This window comes from Mustela lutreola, chromosome 10 (genome assembly GCF_030435805.1).
Source record: "Mustela lutreola isolate mMusLut2 chromosome 10, mMusLut2.pri, whole genome shotgun sequence".
Classification (NCBI taxonomy): domain Eukaryota; kingdom Metazoa; phylum Chordata; class Mammalia; order Carnivora; family Mustelidae; genus Mustela; species Mustela lutreola.
Window position 1 is genome coordinate 814,432 of NC_081299.1, and position 18,361 is coordinate 832,792.

At 63.0% G+C, this 18,361-nt stretch overlaps 3 protein-coding genes across 3 annotated transcripts in view; 1 reads left to right on the plus strand and 2 right to left on the minus strand.

Moving 5' to 3' along the window:
* Positions 1 to 1,913: 1,913 nt before the first annotated feature.
* Positions 1,914 to 7,722, plus strand: CALML6 (calmodulin like 6). The gene is made up of 5 exons (XM_059138301.1): positions 1,914 to 2,046; positions 5,692 to 7,064; positions 7,177 to 7,321; positions 7,396 to 7,496; positions 7,564 to 7,722. The coding sequence occupies exons 2-5, from the start codon at positions 6,614 to 6,616 to the stop codon at positions 7,608 to 7,610; spliced, it is 744 nt and encodes a 247-aa protein (XP_058994284.1). The 5' UTR covers positions 1,914 to 2,046; positions 5,692 to 6,613; the 3' UTR covers positions 7,611 to 7,722.
* A 509-nt stretch (positions 7,723 to 8,231) lies between these two features.
* On the minus strand, positions 8,232 to 10,733 carry TMEM52 (transmembrane protein 52). The gene is made up of 5 exons (XM_059137279.1): positions 10,595 to 10,733; positions 10,017 to 10,290; positions 9,734 to 9,931; positions 8,933 to 9,111; positions 8,232 to 8,826 (listed from the first exon to the last, which is right to left on the minus strand). Exons 1-5 carry the CDS (start codon positions 10,731 to 10,733, stop codon positions 8,648 to 8,650), a joined length of 969 nt encoding a protein of 322 aa, XP_058993262.1. The 3' UTR covers positions 8,232 to 8,647.
* A 1,305-nt stretch (positions 10,734 to 12,038) lies between these two features.
* The window catches only part of CFAP74 (cilia and flagella associated protein 74), a 61,517-nt gene continuing 55,194 nt past the window's right edge, over positions 12,039 to 18,361 (minus strand). Inside the window, exons 27-39 of the mRNA XM_059138302.1 lie at positions 17,663 to 17,761; positions 16,964 to 17,103; positions 16,178 to 16,312; positions 15,910 to 16,019; positions 15,722 to 15,777; positions 15,494 to 15,613; positions 15,122 to 15,277; positions 14,107 to 14,236; positions 13,796 to 13,950; positions 13,463 to 13,595; positions 13,092 to 13,222; positions 12,742 to 12,876; positions 12,039 to 12,544 (exon numbers count right to left, since the gene is read on the minus strand). Of these exons, the coding sequence (XP_058994285.1) occupies positions 12,443 to 12,544; positions 12,742 to 12,876; positions 13,092 to 13,222; positions 13,463 to 13,595; positions 13,796 to 13,950; positions 14,107 to 14,236; positions 15,122 to 15,277; positions 15,494 to 15,613; positions 15,722 to 15,777; positions 15,910 to 16,019; positions 16,178 to 16,312; positions 16,964 to 17,103; positions 17,663 to 17,761 (1,602 nt within the window). The 3' untranslated portion in view covers positions 12,039 to 12,442. The remainder of the gene's footprint in view (positions 12,545 to 12,741; positions 12,877 to 13,091; positions 13,223 to 13,462; positions 13,596 to 13,795; positions 13,951 to 14,106; positions 14,237 to 15,121; positions 15,278 to 15,493; positions 15,614 to 15,721; positions 15,778 to 15,909; positions 16,020 to 16,177; positions 16,313 to 16,963; positions 17,104 to 17,662; positions 17,762 to 18,361) is intronic.

Here is an 18,361-nt window from a genome sequence, read left to right on the forward strand (position 1 = left end):
TGGCTTAACCCACTGAGCCACCCAGGCGCCCCTCTCTTTTCTTTCTTTAAGATTTATTTGTTTATTTGGGGCTGGGGAGAGGAGCAGGAGAGAGGAAGAGGGAATCCCAAGCAGACTCCCTGCTCAGCACGGAGCCCCTCTCGGGGCTCCGTCCCACCCCCCTGAGATCCTGACCCCGGCGGAAACTGGAGGCAGACACTTGGCCGACTGTGCTCGCAGGTGCGCCCGTGCGTGTTCTTCGTATCTGGGCTTGCGAGGCTGGCTTACGTCACTGCTGCCCTCCAGGGGCCTCCTTAAGTAGCAGGTGTCAGGATTTCCTCCTTTCTGAGGCTGACTAGTAACAGTTCCCTTGTATGTTGTATCAGGGCTCTCCAGGGAAACGGAACATAGGTACATACACATGCGTGAAGTGCGTAGGGACGATAGGAATTGACCCATGGAGCTGCGGACGCCAGGACGTCCCACAGGCTGCCCTGCGCAGGCTGGAGACCCGCACGACTGGTGGGGTGGTTCAGTCGGAGTCTGAAGCCCAGAGGGGCAGGAGCACAGATTTCTGGTGGCAGGAGAAGATAGACATGCCACTCAGGCGGAGAGTAAACTCATAAACTCATTCTTCCTCTGCCCTTTTTGGTTTTACCTGGGCCGGCAACAGATGAGACAATACCCACCTGCCTCAGCGAGGACGATCTTCCTTACACAGTTTCTGGAATCAGAGGCTCATCTCTTGCAGGGACACTCTCACAGACACGTGCAGAAGTAATGTTTTGGGTGCCTCGGCCCGGCCAGGCTGGCGCCTGTCATATGCACGGCATACTCGTACACAACGTTTTGTCTCCGCATCTGCCCGCTGCTGTGCCTTTGTGTTGTTTCTACCTTTTACGTGTTCTGGTGATGCCGCACGAGCGCGGCCGCACGGTGTCTGTTAGGGACTCTGCTCTTCGGTTCTTTCAGGTACAGACTTGGATTTGCAACTGCTGGGACATGCGGCCGTTCCGTGCCTACTTTCTAGAGGATTTCCCCGGCTGTTTGTCACAGCAGGCGTAGCGTCCACACTCCCACCAGCTGTGCGCGGGGCCCGACTTCTCCACATCTTCCCTGACACTTGCTTTCTGTTTATTTGATTGTGGCCATAACGGGTATGAAATGATAGATGATTGTGGTTTTGACTTGCATTTTCCCAATGATCTGTGATGCTGAGCGTCTTTTCATGTGTTTCTTTGCCACGTGTGTATCTTTTTTGGTAAAATATTCAAGTCCTTCACTCACTTCTGAATTGGGTTGTTTATTTTTGTTGTTGAGCTGTAGGAATTCTTTACATATTCTGGATATGAATTGATTATCGGGCGCCTGGGGGGCTCAGTGAGTGAAGCCTCTGCCTTCGGCTCAGGTCATGTCTCAGGGTCCTGGGATCGAGCCCCGCATCGGGCTCTCTGCTCAGCGGGGAGCCTGTTTCTCCCTCAACCTCTTCTTCTGCTCGTGCTCTCTCTCTCTAATAAATACATAAATAATCCCTTATCAGAGATGTGATTTGTGAATATTTCCTTCCCGTCTGTGGGGTGCCTTCTCACTCTGCTGATGCGGTGCTTCGATGCACTGTGGACATTTAGTTTACACTCGGGTCGTAATCTGATCCTCCTCTGGCTCCCGTCGTGCCAGGGTTGGCCCCTGGGAGCTCTGTCAGGCGGCTGGGTTTACTTTGATGACATTACTTGCTGCTTTTCTTAGGCTTCTGTCTTCTTCCCGGTGTTCTGCTGGGTTCGTTACATTTTCTTTATTCTTTCTTTCCTCCACAGATATGGAAGTTATACAACCCATTTCTGGTACTTTAGTGGTCGCCTCAAAGTCCTGCACAGACTTCAATCTCCGTCCGCGGCTCTGGCCGTCCCTGAGCTCTGCGGGGACCTCTCGCCCGCGCGCCATCCCATCTGCTACGGTCGCTAGTCTAGAACTGGGGTTTGCTTTACCCCTTGTCCAGGCTGGGCTCCAGCAGACCCTGAAACAAAGACTCACGACTAGGACATGGATTTTTTCTTGTAGTTGTAGGAGGTAAGATGGTGAGGGTGGGAAGGGGGTATTCCTGGGGCTGAGCGGGTGACACTGCGGACAGCGGACGGGGCTCAGCACACTGGGACCCTGACCGTGTCACGGGTACAGCGCCGTTGCTGGTGGGCGAGGCCGCCGCTGCGGGCACCACGTAGAGTGTGGGTCTCAGACCGTGGCCTGCCCCGCGCTGGTTTAGGGCGTCTCAGGCGGAAGCTGCCGGAAGAGGGGCAGCCATGAGAACCACTGGTATGGGTAGAGTCTCCCGCCTCCCACGGCTCCCCTCAAAGGAGCCGCTGGGGCTGCCTGTGCCCCCCCAGCTCCTGCCAGCTCCGCCCATCGGTCCCTTCAACCTTTGCTGTCCTTGAGCTGTCACACCCCGCTGGGTTACGCTGCCGCTGACCCCTGGTTGTCAGGCCTAGTGGCGAGGAGGGAGGTAGAGGTCCTGACGGGGACAATGTTGTCCGGGGGTGGGGTTGGGTGAGGAGGCCTCAGAGGTCTATTTCCGCTGAGGCTGGGGGTGCGGCTCTTCCCAGGGAGAGGTGAGCAAACCCTGCGGGTGCAGAAGGTTTAGATGGGTCTGGGTCTTAGAACTGAGGGGGACAGCCCCCCTGGTGGCAAGGTCGCACCTTCCCCTAGCAGCGTCCTGCCGGCAGGTCAGGTGAAATTACCCCTTCAGAAGTTCTAGCTGGGGCCACAGCGGCGGGTGAGTTGGGTCTGCACCTGAGGCTGCCCGGAAGGGTGGAGGCCTTGTGCTGTCGTCTCGCTGGGGACTCCCAGTGCCAGTGTCTATGGGTTTCCCCTCTCTTCCAGGGAGAGGTCCCTGGGGAGGCCCTTGCCGGGAGGGAGAGCCTGGGATGGCTTTGTTGCCCGCGCAGCCTTGCGCTACACCCTGGCCTGTGTTTCCACTCTGCGAGTTCAGCTGCTCTCTGCGGGGGCCCACGCCTCCTTCCAGACCTGCCCACAGGAAGTTCCATGTGCCCCGCAGTTGGGAGGGTGGTCCCAGGGGGTCCAGACGTGGATGCCCAGGTTCTTGGAGCGTACCGCCTTTAGTGGCCTCTGTGTCAGTCAGAATCTCCAGGAAAACAGGCCAGCGGGAGTGGGAGGGAGAGAGAGAGTGAGGGAAAGAGGTTGATTTATTTTAAGGCATTGGCTCCCTTTGTGGCGATTGTGGGGCTGGTGAGTTCAGAGGGCTGAGACCCAGGGAGGAGCTGATGTTCCAGTTCGAACCCAGTGGCCCTCTGAAGCCGAATTCCCTCCTCCTCTGGGGAGCTTACTCTTTTTCTCTCGAGGTCTTCAACTGATTGGGTGAGGCCCAGCCACATTGTGAGAGTCATTTGCTAAATGCAAAGTCTACTGATTTAAATGTTAATCACATCAGGGGCGCTTGGGCGGTTCAGTCGGTTAAGTGACTGCCTTTAGCCCAGGTCATGATCCTGGGGTCCTGGAATCAAGACCTGCATTGGGCTCCCTGCTCCTTGGGGAGCCTGTTCCTCCCTCTCCCCTGCCTGCTACTCCTCCTGCTTGTGCTCTCTCTCTCTGTGTCAAATAAATAATAAAATATTTTTAAAGAATAAATAAATGTTAATCACATCTAAAACCTTCATGCAGACTACATTCATTGCGGCCTTAATCACAGTAACAAATAAGTGACAGCAACCTGACTTTCCATGGACACGCAAGCGGATAAACAAAATGTGGTTTTCCCACCCAGGGACATATTTGTTCTACCTTAAGGAGGAGGAATGCAGGGACGCCTGGGTGGCTCAGTGGGTTAAGCCTCTGCCTTCGGCTCAGGTCATGATCTCAGCGTCCTGGGATGGAGTCCTGCATCGGGCTCTCTGCTCAGCGGAGAGCCTGCTTCCTCCTCTCTCTCTGCCTGCCTCTCTGCCTACTTGTGATCTCTGTCAAATAAATAAATAACATCTTTAAAAAAAAAAAAAAAGGAGGAGGAATGCTTGGGCACCTGGGGGGCTCCGTCAGGCATCTGACTCTTGATTTCAGCTCAGGTCACGATCTCAAGGTTGTGAGATCGAGCCTTATGTAGGGCTCTGCACTGGGCAGGGAGCCTGCTTAAGATGCTTTCTCTCCCGCTCCCTCTGCCCCTCCCCCCTCTTAAAATAATAGGAGGAAGTGCTGACACCTGTTAGAGCATAGAGGGACCTTGGGGACATCATGTTCAGTGACCTAAGCCAGTCCACAAGGACAAAGCCTGTATAAGTCCCCTTCTAGGCAGGAATGGGGAAGAGTCGATGGTGGGCACCAGGGGCTGGAGGGTGGGTGTTTAATGGGGGGTTTCGGTTTGGGAAGATGGAAAATTTCGGAGACGGACGGTTGTACAACAGTGTGACTGTGCTCCGTGCTCCCGAGTGTGCACTCACAAGTGGTTAGGATTGTCAATTTTGTACGTGGTTTTTTTTTTAACCACAAATTAAAAAAGAAGATTGTGGTATGTAACAGGTGTTCAGTAAATGTCGTTCCCCCTGAGTAATATTTCATGTTGATTTCGCCACTGTAATCAATAAATTATGAGAACAAACCCCTCGTGTGGACATTAGGCTAGTGCCTGCGCCGGGGTCCCGGCTCTGCAGTCCAGCTGGACGCATGAGGTCAGCTCTCCTGCCCAGCTTTCTCCTCAGGCCCCCGCCCAGCCTCGCCGCCGTTGTCCGCTGGCTTCCTGCCTTACATGGGGTGCTCTGGGCTTGTAGATGGGACCAGTTTATTGAAATGTTTCGGACTCCTGTTCCAGTTTGAGGTTTTCAAGCAAAGGGAGCGGGACACAAAACCTGAAACCAGGCGCAGAGAGCAGCCAGGGCAAAGGCCGTGGACCCCCCCGCAGACCCGGAGCCAGCTTCCCCTGGGCCCTGGGCCCTCCGGCCTTGGGCCTGCCGCAGCCATCCTGTTGGTCAGCACAAATCCTGCGGCCTCAGCAGCTGGCCTGGGCCTCCGTGGGGAGCGGGAGGGTTCAGTCACTGGCAGGCCCAGAGCTGAGCTGGTGGGGACACGGCTGCCTTCACTGGCTCAGATCACCAGGCAGTCGTGGACTCGGGCAGGCGTGTGTCTGCGTGACTCTGGGGGGCCGCGCACAGGTGTGAGGGTGTTAGGTGGGGGCACCTCTCTGTGACTGTCCCTGGGGGGAGCTGGAGGCAGGGATGGAAGGCATCCCCTCAACCCGCGAGCCTCCGAGCCCTGTGGCCAGGCCGGTGGGTCTTGCGCTCCATGCCAGGGTGGGAGCCAGGAGGCCCTCAGGGGAGGTGAGGGTCAGTGTGTGCATCTGAGGGCTGAGCGCGCCTGCGGAGCCATGTGTGTGCTCTTCTGTCAGCCTGCCACGGAGCGGCCTGGCCGTGAGGCTCCCTCGGGAGCCGGCTCTGCTGTTCTGAGTGGAATGGAGGGTCAGGTTTCTCTGAGAAACCCCAGAATAGCCCCTGGCTGCTCAGAGGAAACCTGGTCTGGCCCCTGGTAGCCGGTCTGGCCCCCTGGTCCTGCCCGCCTCACCCCCTCTCACCGCCTCCCCGTGTCCAGCTGTCTGCCCCCCCCGCCAGCCCCCGAGTGCAGACTAGCAGCCCCTTCTGCACAGGGCGGCCAGGCCAGGCGATGCACGCGTTCCTCGGCCTGTTTCTAGAGACCGCTCACGAAGCACTGGGCCCACAGGAATTGGGGGTGTCACGGGGCCAGGGTGAGCACTCACACCGGAGGACAGGCTGTGTGAGGTCCCGTGGCAGAGTGGTGGAAGGGTAGCCAATGTGGGAAGAGATTCGAGGAGGCTGACACGGTGAAGAGGGGACAGCAACAGGCAAACGCATGTCTACTCCGGGCCTCCCCGGCCACCCGTCAGCCCCTTTCCTGCCCTTGGTCCTCAGCGCATGGTGTCTGTCTGGGCTCTGGCTCCAGACACGGAGGCTGGGGCAGGGGCCTTAGCTGGGACCTAGGGTCCGGGAGGGAGCTTCAGGGTGAAGGGGTGTTCCGGCCAAGGAGGGCCAGAAGGGGACCAGGTGGGGAAGGGCCGAGCCTGTCCCAAAATAGGGCCGCAGGACCTCCTGGCCATACAAGGATCTTGGAATCTGGACTCTGGGGACCCCAGGCAGCTGGGCCCAGCTAAAACGCAGCTGACACTTCTGCCCCTCGTCTCTGGTGCCACCGCAGTGTTCTCCCAGCAGTGTTCTCCCAGCCGGCTGCAGACATGGTAGGGCTGCTCCTGCCCCGGCGGGGTCCCTGGTGGGCTGGCTCGGGGATGGAGCGGGCGCTGGGAGCCGTGTCGGGGAGGAGAGAGGACGGGACGGGGCTTCCAAGCACAGGCACCCGAGGGTGTGGGTGCCTCTCTGGGAATCGAGGGAGCAGTTCGGCAAGGCTGGAGGGAGAGGGAGGAGCCGGCTGCTGATGCGTCTGTCTGTCGCTCTGCTGGCCCGGGGACGGGGGGCGCCCTTTTGAAAGCTGCCATGACAGTGGAGGCGGGGGAGGCCAGCGGGTAGAAACACCACAACCGGCCGGGGTCCTTCACCCTGACCTGGGTCATGCCCCCGCCACGGCACCCTTCACCAGCCCCAGAGACGGGGTCCACCTGACGCTCCGCCACATGGCTGGCCTGAGCCTTGGTATCTCGCACCTGGCCTCTGGCTCTCGGGTCCTTCCCCTGAAGCCGCCTGACAGAGTGCCGTTCACCCCTGGCGAGCCTCCCCAGTGCCACCTTGTCTGGAAGCGCGCTGGGCTGCGGGGGAGGGGGGCTCCTTCTTTAACCCCAACCGTGCAGGGCTGCCGGGTGGAGGGACAGGGCGGGGTGCCACGCGTGCTAGGACCGCCACCTCCCTCGGACCGAGGGGCGGAGGCGGCCCTGGTGCAGGTGTCCTTGCAGACGGAGCGCCTGACAGCGGAGCAGATCAAGGAGTACAAGGGCGTCTTCGAGATGTTCGACGAGGAGGGCAACGGGCAGGTGAAGACCGCCGAGCTGGAGCGGCTCATGAGCCTGCTGGGCATCAACCCCACCAAGAGTGAGCTGGCCTCCATGGCCCAGGACGTGGACAGAGACAGTGAGGCTGGGCAGGGGCAGGCCTGGGTGGGGGGGGGTGCCCGGGAGTGCGAGCAGGGAGGGCCGCACCAGCTCGCCCTCACGCTGCCCGGCCTGCGGCCTGCTCCCTGCAGACAAAGGATTCTTCAACTGTGACAGCTTCCTGGCCCTGATGGGGATCTACTGGGAGAAGGCCCAGAACCAGGAGGGCGAGCTGCGGGCCGCGTTCCGCGTCTTCGACAAGGACGGCAAGGGCTACATCGACTGGAACACGCTCAAGTAGGGCCCGGAGCCGGGCGGGGCGGTGAGGGCCGGAGCCTCAGGGGCTGCCGCTCAGTGTGGGGGCCCGGCAGGTACGTGCTCACGAACGCGGGGGAGCCCCTCAGCGAGGCGGAGGCCGAGCAGATGATGAAGGAGGCCGACAAGGACGGGGACGGGACCATTGACTACGAGGGTGAGTGAGGGTCGGGCCTGGCGGCCGGGCGCCCGGGCCGCCGGCTCACCTGTGCTTCTGCTCCCAGAGTTTGTGGCCATGATGACCGGAGAGTCCTTCAAGCTGGTCCAGTGAGCAGGTGCTGTGGCCCTGGGAGGCCTGCCCGAAGGCCATGCCTGCTGCCGCCCACACCGCCGCTCAGCGCCCCCGCCCCACCTCTGGCCAATAAACACTCCAGCCGCACAAATGCGTGTTTCACTGTCCCTCCGTAGCCCAGAAAGGAGGGGCTGGCAAAGATTGGGGACTGGAGAAAGGAGAGGGTTTTCCTCAGGCAGCCACAGCACAGGGCCCGTCACTCCTGCTGTGACATCCGGCACCACCCACTGCCCAGGCTCTGGGCTCTGGACACCAACCTGAAAGCCAGACTGGGTACAGGTCGAAGCCTACCCCTGGCCCCTCTGCCTGCACCAGGCAGTGGCGGGGTGGCTGCTCACAGGCCCCTCCCAGAGCCTTTTCCTTTTTTTTTTTTTTTTTTTTAAAGATTTTATTTATTTGTCAGAGAGAGAGAGGGAGAGAGCGAGCACAGGCAGACGGAATGGCAGCAGAGGCAGAGGGAGAAGCAGGCTCCCTGCTGAGCAAGGAGCCCGATGTGGGACTCGATCCCAGGACGCTGGGATCATGACCTGAGCCGAAGGCAGCTGCTTAACCAACTGAGCCACCCAGGCGTCCCCCAGAGCCTTTTCCTAAAGGTGGAGATCACTTCGGTACAAACTTTATTCTCTCCAAAAAGCTGGGGGTGTCACCACCAGCCCCGAGGCTCGGGCCTCTGGGGTCAGGGCTGAACGCAGCAGCCCCCGTGTGCGTGCCGAGTGAGGTTCATGTGTGCGGCCCACGCAGGGCCAGCTGGCCGGGCGGCCTGGCGTTACACAGCAACGAGGCCAAGGCTGCAGCGATGTGCTGGATGGGCTGGCCTTCCCGGGGGAAGGCCGGCAGGGGTGTGCTGGGGGGTCCCTTCTGAGCACAAGGTGGCTGGCACAACTGAGAGGTTCAAGAGAGTTTTCCTCTGCTTTTGAGGGGTGCCAGGATGACAGCCAGGGCCGCTAGGGCATTGGAGCCGGCTCCTGGGGCCCCGCCGATGTCTCTAGGCCTCAGGCCCCAGGGGAAAGATGGGGTTACTGAGAGGGCGGTGGCTCTTCCTGTCTGGGTTTGGCCATCTTGACAGCCTCTTCATAGGAGGGTGGCAGCTCAGGGGCATACAGGCTGTAGGCAGGAGGGGTCATGGAGTCGAAGTCCAGGTCCCCAAAGGGAAGGGGCAGCCGCACACCCAGCGGGTACTGCACAGAGCTATAAGCTGCAGGGAACCAGAGTGCGTTTGTGGGGATGAGTCTGCTCTTACCTGCCCCCCCCCCCCGCTCCCCCCTGCAGGGGGGCAAGCCAACAGGTCTGCAGGCACTCACAGGTCACAGTGCTGTGCACGGGGCTGTCACTGTCCACAGGGCTGACCGTCAGGTCACAAGGCTGAGGTGTTGGTGGCAGGTGTGGCCGGCTGTGTACCCGTTTCCGGAGGCAGCAGAATCGGACACAGCTGGCTGTGACCCCACACAGCAGCAGCAGCAGGACAGCGAGTAAGATAAGCCTGTGCAGGGAGGAGCAAGACCCTGCCACTGGACTGACCCCTGGCCGCTGGGCACCCGCTCTCCAGGGGCAGTCGTGGCCTGACCACCCACGACAGGACAACGGGCAGGATAAAAGAAAACCAAAGAATGTCTCTGCAGGCCAGAGACCTCCTTCCAGGCCAGAGCTGGGCCTGAGGAGCCGGCTAGTCCCTGGCACCCTGCTGCGGGGCCTGCCCTGGCTCTCTCCAGGGCTGGCCACAAGTACCTTGGGCTCACTCCCAGGACACACTGTCCCAGGCCATCTGCACAGTCCTGTGCCCAAACCAATGGCCATGTTCACAGGGGCCTCCTGCAGGGGTGAGCAAGGAGCGGGTGGGAGGCGGATAAGCAGGCCATGAAGGGAAGTCCCGCCAAGGGCCTCGGTGCCCAGAGCAGTCCCGGACTGGGGCAGGGCCCACAAGAGAGGCCGCCCTGGTGCTGGGGGCAGGAGGCAGGGGTCAGCCCGGGAGGCTGCTGAGGGCCCCAGCGCCTTCCCAGCAGCGCCAGGAAGGGGCCAGTGCCGGCGCCAACTCGTCCGTGGAGCTAGGAGGGGTGGGGGTCTGGTGGGCCTGGCCAGGGGCGAGCGCCGCGGCCTCCACTTACCCCACGTACCACAGGCTGCTCCAGCGGGCCTGGGGCGGGCACCTGCGGGGACGGCGACACCTGGAGCAGGCGGGGCACCAGCCGGGCCGACGGCCCCGTCCGAGCCTCCCCCACAGGGCGGGGCCAGGCCCCGGCTCCCACCCCCCCGACTTACAGGTCCGAGGGGTCGCAGCTGCCGTCCGAGAAGCCCAGCGCCACCTGTGGGGACAGGGGTGAGCCCGGGCCGGGGCGCGCCGAGCGCAGACCCGCCCCGCGGTGCCCGAGCCGAGCGCCGGCGACCCACCTGCGGCAGCGGCAGGAGCGGCGGCAGCAGCAGGAGCGCCCGGGAGGCCGACGCCCCCACCACCATGCTCTGCGCGGACGCGGAGCGGGACCCGCCCGCCGCGCCGCCTTATGGAGGCCCCGCCCCCACAGGCCCCGCCCCGAGCGCGTGGCCACGCCCAGCGTCCCGCCCGTCGGAGGCCGGTCCCGCGGCCACACCCCGGATCCCCTGGCCCGAAGCCCCGCCCCCGCGGGGGGGGGTGCGGAGAGCCGCGGACTCGCCGTGAGCTTGGACCCTGCCTGAGATCATGACCTGCGCCGAAAGCACAGCGTCAGTGGCTTAGCCGGCCACCTAGGCGCCCTGACCTCTTCCTTCCTTCATCTAAGTTTGTATTTGTTTGAGAGAGCAGGAGCAAGAGAGCACTGCAGGGGGGCGGAGGGAGAGGGAGACACAGACTCCCCGATGAGCAGGGAGTCCGACGTGGGGCCCATCCCAGGACCCTGGGATCAGCGGAGGGCAGGTGCTTATCCATCTGAGCCACCGAGGCGTCCAGACCTGTCTTTCTTAGGTTGGGGCTTCCGCCTGGATCTACCAGGCACCTGCTCTTTGATCTCGCTTGATCCTTGCCCGGGCTTTGCCCTGAAGCTGTTCTGCACCTCCCGGAGGTGCCACGGCAGTCCAGGGCCCCTTCTGCCCACTGTGCTCCCGCCAGGCTGCCTGAGCTTGGATCCTGGTCATCCTCCCTCCTCCTCCCTCTTGCCTTTAGTGGGCGGCAGGTATGAGGATGGGCAGAAGTCCAGCCCGTGCCCAGGAGCTCAGGCAGGGCCTCGGCCAGTGAGTACCAGGGCCTGTTAGCAGGAGAGGGAGGCCAGGGTTTAGGAGAGGGGCTGCTCCTCTCGCCCACCAGCCAGAGGAGGAGGCAGGGCCGTGCTCTGCAGGGAGCGCCTCCTCCTGGGGCCTGGGTTTGGCCTGGGGTGCTGGAGCCTGTCTTCGCCTCTCATCTGGTGAGAAAAGCTTGGGCTTTGGCTGGCCAGCCCCAGGAGGGCACAGACAGAAGTCCTGCAAAACTCCACTATAGGGTCACTGTCACTGGCCTCGGGTTAGGGAGATGGCAGTCTTCCAGGCATGAAGGGCACCAAGGAACTGGGGTTAGGACGGTGGCTCCAGGCTGGTGTCCTGGAGTCTGTACCCAGGAGAGCCCCCAGGCTGGTGTCCTGGAGTCTGTACCCAGGAGAGCCCCCAGGCTGGTGTCCTGGAGTCTGTACCCAGGAGAGCCCCCAGGCTGGTGTCCTGGAGTCTGTACCCAGGAGAGCCCCCAGGCTGGTGTCCTGGAGTCTGTACCCAGGAGAGCCCCCAGATGCATTCCACCCTCCTTTCCTGCTAGGGAAAGTTGCATGTTCTCTCCTGCTGCTGGCAGGCGTGGGCGGGGGTTCGTGGGCTGGGCATGCTGTGTACGGAGGGGCCAGACTGGATGGACTCTGTGGAGACAGTGTCCAACCAGCACTCTCCCGAAGGCAGGGGCTGGGGCAGGGGCTGGGGCAAGAGCACATTCTGAGCTCCCAGGAGTGCCGTATGGCCTGTGGGGAACTCTACCCTGAAGGACTGGTTGGAGCCCAGAAGGCTGAGCCTGGACTCTGTCCAGAAAAATGGAAAACATAACTCATGCTCTGGGCCTCACTCTGGACTCCAGCGAGACACTGAGGGGCGCCCTGAGCACAAGGGCCGCACATTTGCTCCCTCCTTAGGGTCATCAGGGATCCTGACACTTGGGAGGGACAGAGAATCCTAAAGGGTGCCCTGGCTTTGGAGCCTCCTATACCCTTCCCCATCTTTGCAGGGCCTCCCTGGGTCTGGGCCTGTCTCACCTTCAGCCTCTGTCCCCAGCACCCTGCCTTGCCAGTGGTTCCCCAGTGAGCCAGGGCGGGGCTCGTCGCTTATGGACCAATTTGTGTGTGTGGGTGTGGGGGGCTAGGAGGCAGGCGCTGCCTCCCCAGGGCTCTGTCCCCATCTCTGATCTGGTGCGCATCCCACACTTCAGGCCTGTTAGAAGAAGCCCAGAAGGTTTATTGACAGACCTGTGGGGGCAGCTCTTCCCCCACCAGCACTTCTAAAGGCCGGGCAGGTGGGTACTGGCGGGGCTGGGGTGCTGAAGGGCTCAGAGTCAGAGCAGGCTGTGGGCAGGACTGGTCGTCTTGCTGGTTCTGAATGGGGCCAGAGGAGGGTGTGCTCTGGACTCAGGGGGTCCAGGGCAGCAGGAAGTGGCCATGCCTGTGGGGTGAGGCGCCCTGGCCATAGGGTCACACAGAGGGCTGCACGTTTGAACCTGCCCAGCCAGGGATGTGCAGGTCCCAGGCCTGTGGGTGGTTTGGCCTGTTTACAGACCAAGGGAGGGCTTCAAGGGTGAGCAGGAGGGCCTGAGGGGGCTCTGTGGAGAGACTCCTGTGGCCTCAGGGGCCAGTCACCACCTGGGCCACCAAGAGGACCTTGTAAGTCTCCTTCACGTCCCCCTTGAGCTGCAGCAGGGCTGACACCGTGAGTGGGTGATCCGGCTGGAACGGGACGAGGAGGAAGGAAGGAGACCCTCGGTTAGCTGGCCCACCAGACACGTGTGCTGTCTCACTGCCCGCGGTGTCCCTCACCTGCCCGGGGCCCACCCAGCAGCCCCTTCCCTCGGTGGGGCCGGGGCGTCATCCCGCCGAGCCTTCGGCCTTTGCAGGCCTTCCTGGCCGGAGTCTGTGGCACCTACGTCGAAATCGGCAGGCGGCATCCAGGAGATGCTGATGGTCTTGGTCTGGCCACGCTCCACGGAGCCCCTGGAGGGCTCGATGGTAAAGCCCTTGTGCTGCAGAGCGGGGCCGCCCTCCAGGCTGAACTCGACCGTCTGTGGGACACTAGAGCTGCAGGTGGGGCTGGCCGGCTGGGCACAGCTCCCGGGAAGCAATGGCCTGGGGTCGAGGGTAGCTGACCTCACCTGCCCTCTCAGCCCTGACCGGCCCACCCCACATCTACCAAGGGCCAAGGCTGGGAGGGGTCCAGGCTGCCCAGGCAGGGGGAGCTATGGAGGGGCTGGCTGGGCCCGGGAGGTGCTGTGGTCACCTTCTTTGGGGACACCTGGCTCGTCCGGATGCAGCCCACCTGCAGCTCCCGGGTGGCAGGGGGAGGTGGCGTGTCTGTGTCTAACTGAATGTAGTCAAGGGTCACCAGGATGGGCTTCAGCTCCTCTGCTTCTGAAGAGAGAGGACCTGGCTGGGGGTGGGGGCGATGGGGTGGGGTGGGGCTGCCACGCAGAGAGGGAGGGAGCTGCCTGGGGTCCTCCGGAAATCTCTCTTTAGCATGACTCCAGCCTTCGCAGGATGGGCCAGCAATGACCGCCCTCCCCTTCGGGCTTCCTAGGGCTAAGGGTGCAGGTGAGGCTCAGGAGGGGTCCTCTTCCTGCGCCCAGCCCTCCCTGCCTCACCAGGGCTCACCCTCTCTGTGCTCAGGGTCGTGGGTGGGGATCACGGTCAGGGACTCCACAGGCACATCCAGGGGGTCGCCGCCCTCCACAAACATCATGTGTTCACGGGCCGCGCCCTTCAGAAGGATCTGGCGGGAGAGTTTCTGGGACAAGAAGCACAGCAGCATCGTCTTGGGACCCGTGAGTGGGGCTCTGGGAGGGCACGGGCCCGTGGGAGCTGGGACACTGGCCTCTCCACCTGATGACACCCCTGGCGTGGAGCCCCCAGGATGCCAGGCTGGGAAGGCAGGAGGGGCCCTGGACGCATGGGAAGGGGGTCGAGGCCGGGCTGGCAGAGCCGCACCTTTTCGAGGAGCAGGACCCGCAGCCTGTCAGAGAAGTACAGGCTCTCGTGGTCCGGGCTGAAGGTCACGGTGAAGTCCTGTGCCTTGCCTGGGTCCATGACGCCCTCGACCGGGATCACACTGAACACGCTCTGGCCGCTGTAGTTCTGGGTGCCTGCGGGCCAGCGGGCGGTGCGGCGGGTCCCCTGCTCAGCCGGAGCCCCTGGCCACACCCCCACCACCCGCCGCCGTGCCGGCCTCCCTGGGCCTTGCCCTGCGGCCCCGGCCAGCTGTGGTCCCGTGGTGCCCCCCCCCCACCCCTCCGGCTCACCCACGACTTCAGTCCTCTGTGCCCTTGAGGTGAGGAACTGCGGCAGGCGGGGCTGGTCTTCGCTCCTGGAGCGGGAGAGGCTGTCCAGCTGCATCGAGAACTTGATGGGCAGCGTGGAGCAGTTCTGCAGCTGTGCGGAGGGGCGACCCTCAGCCGATGGCCGGGCCCCGCCCACGCAGGCTGCTGCCAACGGGCCCTCCCCGCGGGGATCACACCCGCTGGGGTCTGGTCGCTCTCCTGTCCAATCGGGTTCGCCTGGCGCCCACGGCACTTCACTGCCTGTTGGCTCCTTCGTCCGGCCTCACGTGACCCCCAGTCCAGGCTGGCCTACCTGCCGGACCACTGTGCCTCCGGAGGGGACAGCTCCACAGTGCCCTCTGTCCTCCTGAGCTCCCTCTGCGGTCAGGCTCAGGCTTGCCCTCAGCCGAACCGGCACCCTTGCCCAGTCTGTGCCCTGCCCTCTCCCGCTTCTCCTGGCGGTGTCCCCTCTGCAGTGAGACACTTCAGGGAATCCCTGTTCTGGGCTCAGTGCCAGGTCCCGACCTAAGCTAGTGGACGAAGCAGGTGTCGTGGTGGTTCTTGATCCCAGGGCTGGTGAGTCCCTCAGACACTCGGGAAGCATGGGGAGCTGGGCCGGCCCTCCGGCAGGGGCTGGGCGGCCGCAGGGCGATGTGACCTTGCCACAGAAGTCTGTACCCACGCCCGCACCCCCACAGCAGTGCCTGAACCGAGCTCCTCATCCCAGATGGGACGGCTTCTACGAAGGCCCCGGGCGGGAAGACAGGGAACACTGAGGCAGCGCGGGTGAGGGGTGGAGGGAGGGTGCTGGACAGCTGCTGGAGGGGGCGTGGCTGGAGGGGGCGTGGCTGGAGCGGGGGGCGTGGCTGGAGGGGGTGTGGGGGGTGGGGGCTGGACCCACCCTGGCTCCCATACCAAGGCGGGTCTGGTCCCTCCCAGGGTGGAGCCCCCTCCCAGGAGACCAGGCAGGCACCAGGCCCCCTGTGATGTGCTTCACCTTGAAGCTTGAGGACACAGACTCCCTGGCAATGACGTAACCCATGTCGAGAACATCCCCGTCAATGGAGCATGTGATCACGGATGCCACGCCGGTGCCCACGAGGGTCAGGGAGAGTGTCCCTCTCTTGGTGATGATGTCCAGTGTTTCTTGGGCCTGTGGAGACCACGTCCGTGAGCACGGAGCAGACCTCTGTCGGACGCGTGCGGCGGAGCTCTGCTGGGAGCCGCTGGGCAGGCTGGAGAGGAGATCGCTTGGAGTGCCCCAGCTGCCCCCTGCTTGCCCGCTAGGGCTGAGGGCCTGGGGGTCTGGCCACCCCCAGGGCCCGAGCAGACAGGGTGCAGCATGGCGTGAAGTGGGCCTGGGGCTCACCAGGATGCTCTCACGGGGAGAGAAGGACAGCGTCAGGACATAGGTCTCGCCAGTAAGCAGCTTGCTGATGGGGTTCAGCAGGACGAAGGGGCCGTTGGGGTTCAGCACGGAGAATTCCACCTGAGGCTCAGTGTCAAGGACAGGTGCCCAGGCAGGCCTGCAGCCCTCCCCACACCAGCTCGTGCCCCGTCTGTGTGGGCAGCCTGGGCTGGGTGTGGACAAGGATACGGCGAGGTCCTCTGGGGAGATGTTCTGGATGGAGACCTTCCTTATCCCGTGGTGTCCTGAAATGCGATGGTGGGATCGGGGTATAGCCCTAGGCGGGGCACGGGCTGTGGGAACCCAGGCGGGGACTGGGGGTGGGCCCGTCTCTGGCGCGGGAGTTGCCGTGGGTGCTGGGCCTGGTCAGGGCTCACCTACAGCAATGTCGCCGAAGTCGGAGATGGTCTTGCCTTTGTTGGAGGTCACCACGACAGACGGTGCCACTGCCGGACACCACAGCTCCAGGTACAGGGTGTTGTGAGGACTGGGGGGCAGGGGGTGTGCTGAAGGCACTGTGCCCTGCCTCCCCACTCTCGTCCTGCTCACTCCAGCCACTATGCCCTTCCCTCTGGGGCCCCAGATCTGGGTTGGGACGGTCACTTTCTGGAAGATGCCCCCCCACCCCCTGCCAGAACACCGCACCTGAAACTCAGGGGTTCTGTCCCTTTCCTGTCTTTGGTGTCACCACTGGCGACGACACAGGGAACCACAAACTTGTCGAACTTCCCCTGGAAAGATCTGGCCAGGGTGGCCTGGGCAATCTGGTACTCGTTGGAACTAGAACGAGGCAGTGACGTGCATTCCCACTCCTGTGCCCACACCACACACGCCCCAGTGGCTGGGGGCCCCGCGACGCTCTCCTGGGGCAGGGGATGGGGTACACAAGGCCATACCTGCTGCCTAGGACTCTGGGCCAGAGGGAGAAGGGGCCCCAGGCTGTGGCTGTCCTACTTTTTCTTGGTTTCTGTGGGGTCCTCCCCCTACCCCAGGGTCCTGGTCAGGCACCTAACAAGTGGACTGTGTTCCTGGGGTCTCAGGTGAGGATCTAGGGTGGGCAAGTAACTTGAGCCCCTCAGAGCTCTCCTGGCCTCATTTTGCACCTGGGGAGGGTGGCGTTGCTGAGCTGGGAACACGGGAGTCAGGGGCAGCAGGGTCTCCCCAGCCCATGGTGTGAGGCTATGTGTAGGGACATGGGGCCCTTGGGAATGAGGTGGGCAGATGCCCAGGAAGCCAGAGCTTAAGAGGCCTCAAGGCAGTGCCTGGACTCATCTGTGCCTGAAGCCAGCCCAGCCCTGGACGTCAAGTCACATGGCTCAAAACAGCTCTGCTCCAGGCAGCGCATGGGGGGACGTCTCCATGGGGGTCAGGACAGGGTCTCGTCACATGGATGCAGAGGGAGGCGGTGGGGCGAACTTCTCTTGGGCCCACCTGAACTTGAGGTCCTGCTTGTCCAGCTCTGCAGTCGGGGTGGTCGAGTTCCTGAGCAGTCGGTCTTGGCTCTGCGGCCGGAGCATGGAGAAGGACTGTTTCCTGAGGTCCTTCTTCTGGCTGGTTGTGTCCTTGCGAAGCTGGGGTGCAGAGGGGCCGCCTCTGCTCAGCCTAGTGGGCACCATGGCCGTCCCCTACGGCCTGTTCTCTGCCAGCGCAGGCCTGGGCTGACTGCCCCATGCAGGGGCCACAGGGGCAGGGGCTTGGAGCGGACAGAGACCCAAGCACCGGGTGGCTTCCTGGGGAAGACTGACCACAGGTGCAGTAGGCAGCTGAGTGTCCAGAGACCCCTCCCCCCGGGCCTGGGCACGACCCCAGTGTTTCCTTCCCCAGCAGGGAAACAGGCAACAGACGGGAAGATTCTCCTGGGACCAGGGGTCCTCCTTCCTGTGCCTGTCCCCCGGCGCCTCATCGCAGCAGGGCAAGCGCTTCCCCCTGCGTGTGCCGGATGCTGGAGAAGTGTGCTGTGTCCCTCCGCGTCCCCAGGGCAGCAGAGGGCGGCTGTCGTTCTAGGCTGACTGCACAGCTCCGTGTGGGTCTGGGGACTCTCTCTCCCCTGGAGTCACGGGGTGGGGGGCGCAGGAAGTCCCAGCCCCCACCGTGTCCCCCACACCCCTCCTCTTGGAGCCCCGCACACACCACTTTGGCCTCCGCCGGTCTGCTCGGGGCCTGGGAGGCTTCCTGGTGGACCAGCTTGCTGGGCAGCACGGGCCGGAACGCCACCCGGATGAGGTGTCTCTGCAGGGACAGGATCGTGGCAGGCAGAGCTGACCCTGCGGGGGCCCCGGCCTCCTCAGCACCCACTGCGGCCCCCATCGCCCCTGCATGGCCCGGGTCTCGCTCCCCGACAGTCCTGACAGGACTCTCCTGTCACTTTGTGAAGGCTCTTTCCAGGGGGACGTTCCCTGACTGCTGGCCCCGGGGCTGCTCTTACCCTCCAGGGCGGGGGTCCCGGGACGGAGGTCCTGGTGGGCTGGGACCCCGCCTGCAGCTCACATTAGGCAGGCCACGTGTGAGAAAGGCAACTTGGCATTCAGCCATCAAGATTTGGGGTGAGTTCTTCACCCCAGCTTGTCCCTGTGACCGGCGCAGCCTGCAGGGAGGTCCTGAGCCCCACCGAGGGCTCACTCCCGGGCGTCCCTGGTGCTGAGTACAGCAGAGGTGCCCACGCCCTGGGGGGCAGAGCCGATGGCGTGGCCGGAATACAGGGAAGACGGAGGGAGCCGGGCGCGAACGCAGAAGCCAACCACAGTACCTCCTTTGGGGATTGGTACCTAAGTAGTTTTTGCTAAATTTAATGAAGTGCATTTTATTTATTTATTTATTTGAGAGAGCATG

Excerpts from the sequence above, each read along its gene's own strand:
- CALML6 (XM_059138301.1), top strand. The coding sequence starts at position 6,614 with ATGGCTGGCCTGAGCCTTGGTATCTCGCACCTGGCCTCTGGCTCTCGG. Across the intron at positions 7,065-7,176 it reads CCAGGACGTGGACAGAGACA|ACAAAGGATTCTTCAACTGT; the intron begins GTGAGGCTGGGC and ends TGCTCCCTGCAG. Across the intron at positions 7,497-7,563 it reads CGGGACCATTGACTACGAGG|AGTTTGTGGCCATGATGACC; the intron begins GTGAGTGAGGGT and ends TTCTGCTCCCAG.
- TMEM52 (XM_059137279.1), bottom strand. The coding sequence starts at position 10,733 with ATGACCAGGATCCAAGCTCAGGCAGCCTGGCGGGAGCACAGTGGGCAG. Across the intron at positions 9,112-9,733 it reads AGCAGCCTGTGGTACGTGGG|GCTTATCTTACTCGCTGTCC; the intron begins GTAAGTGGAGGC and ends CTCCCTGCACAG. Across the intron at positions 8,827-8,932 it reads CGTGCACAGCACTGTGACCT|CTTATAGCTCTGTGCAGTAC; the intron begins GTGAGTGCCTGC and ends GGTTCCCTGCAG.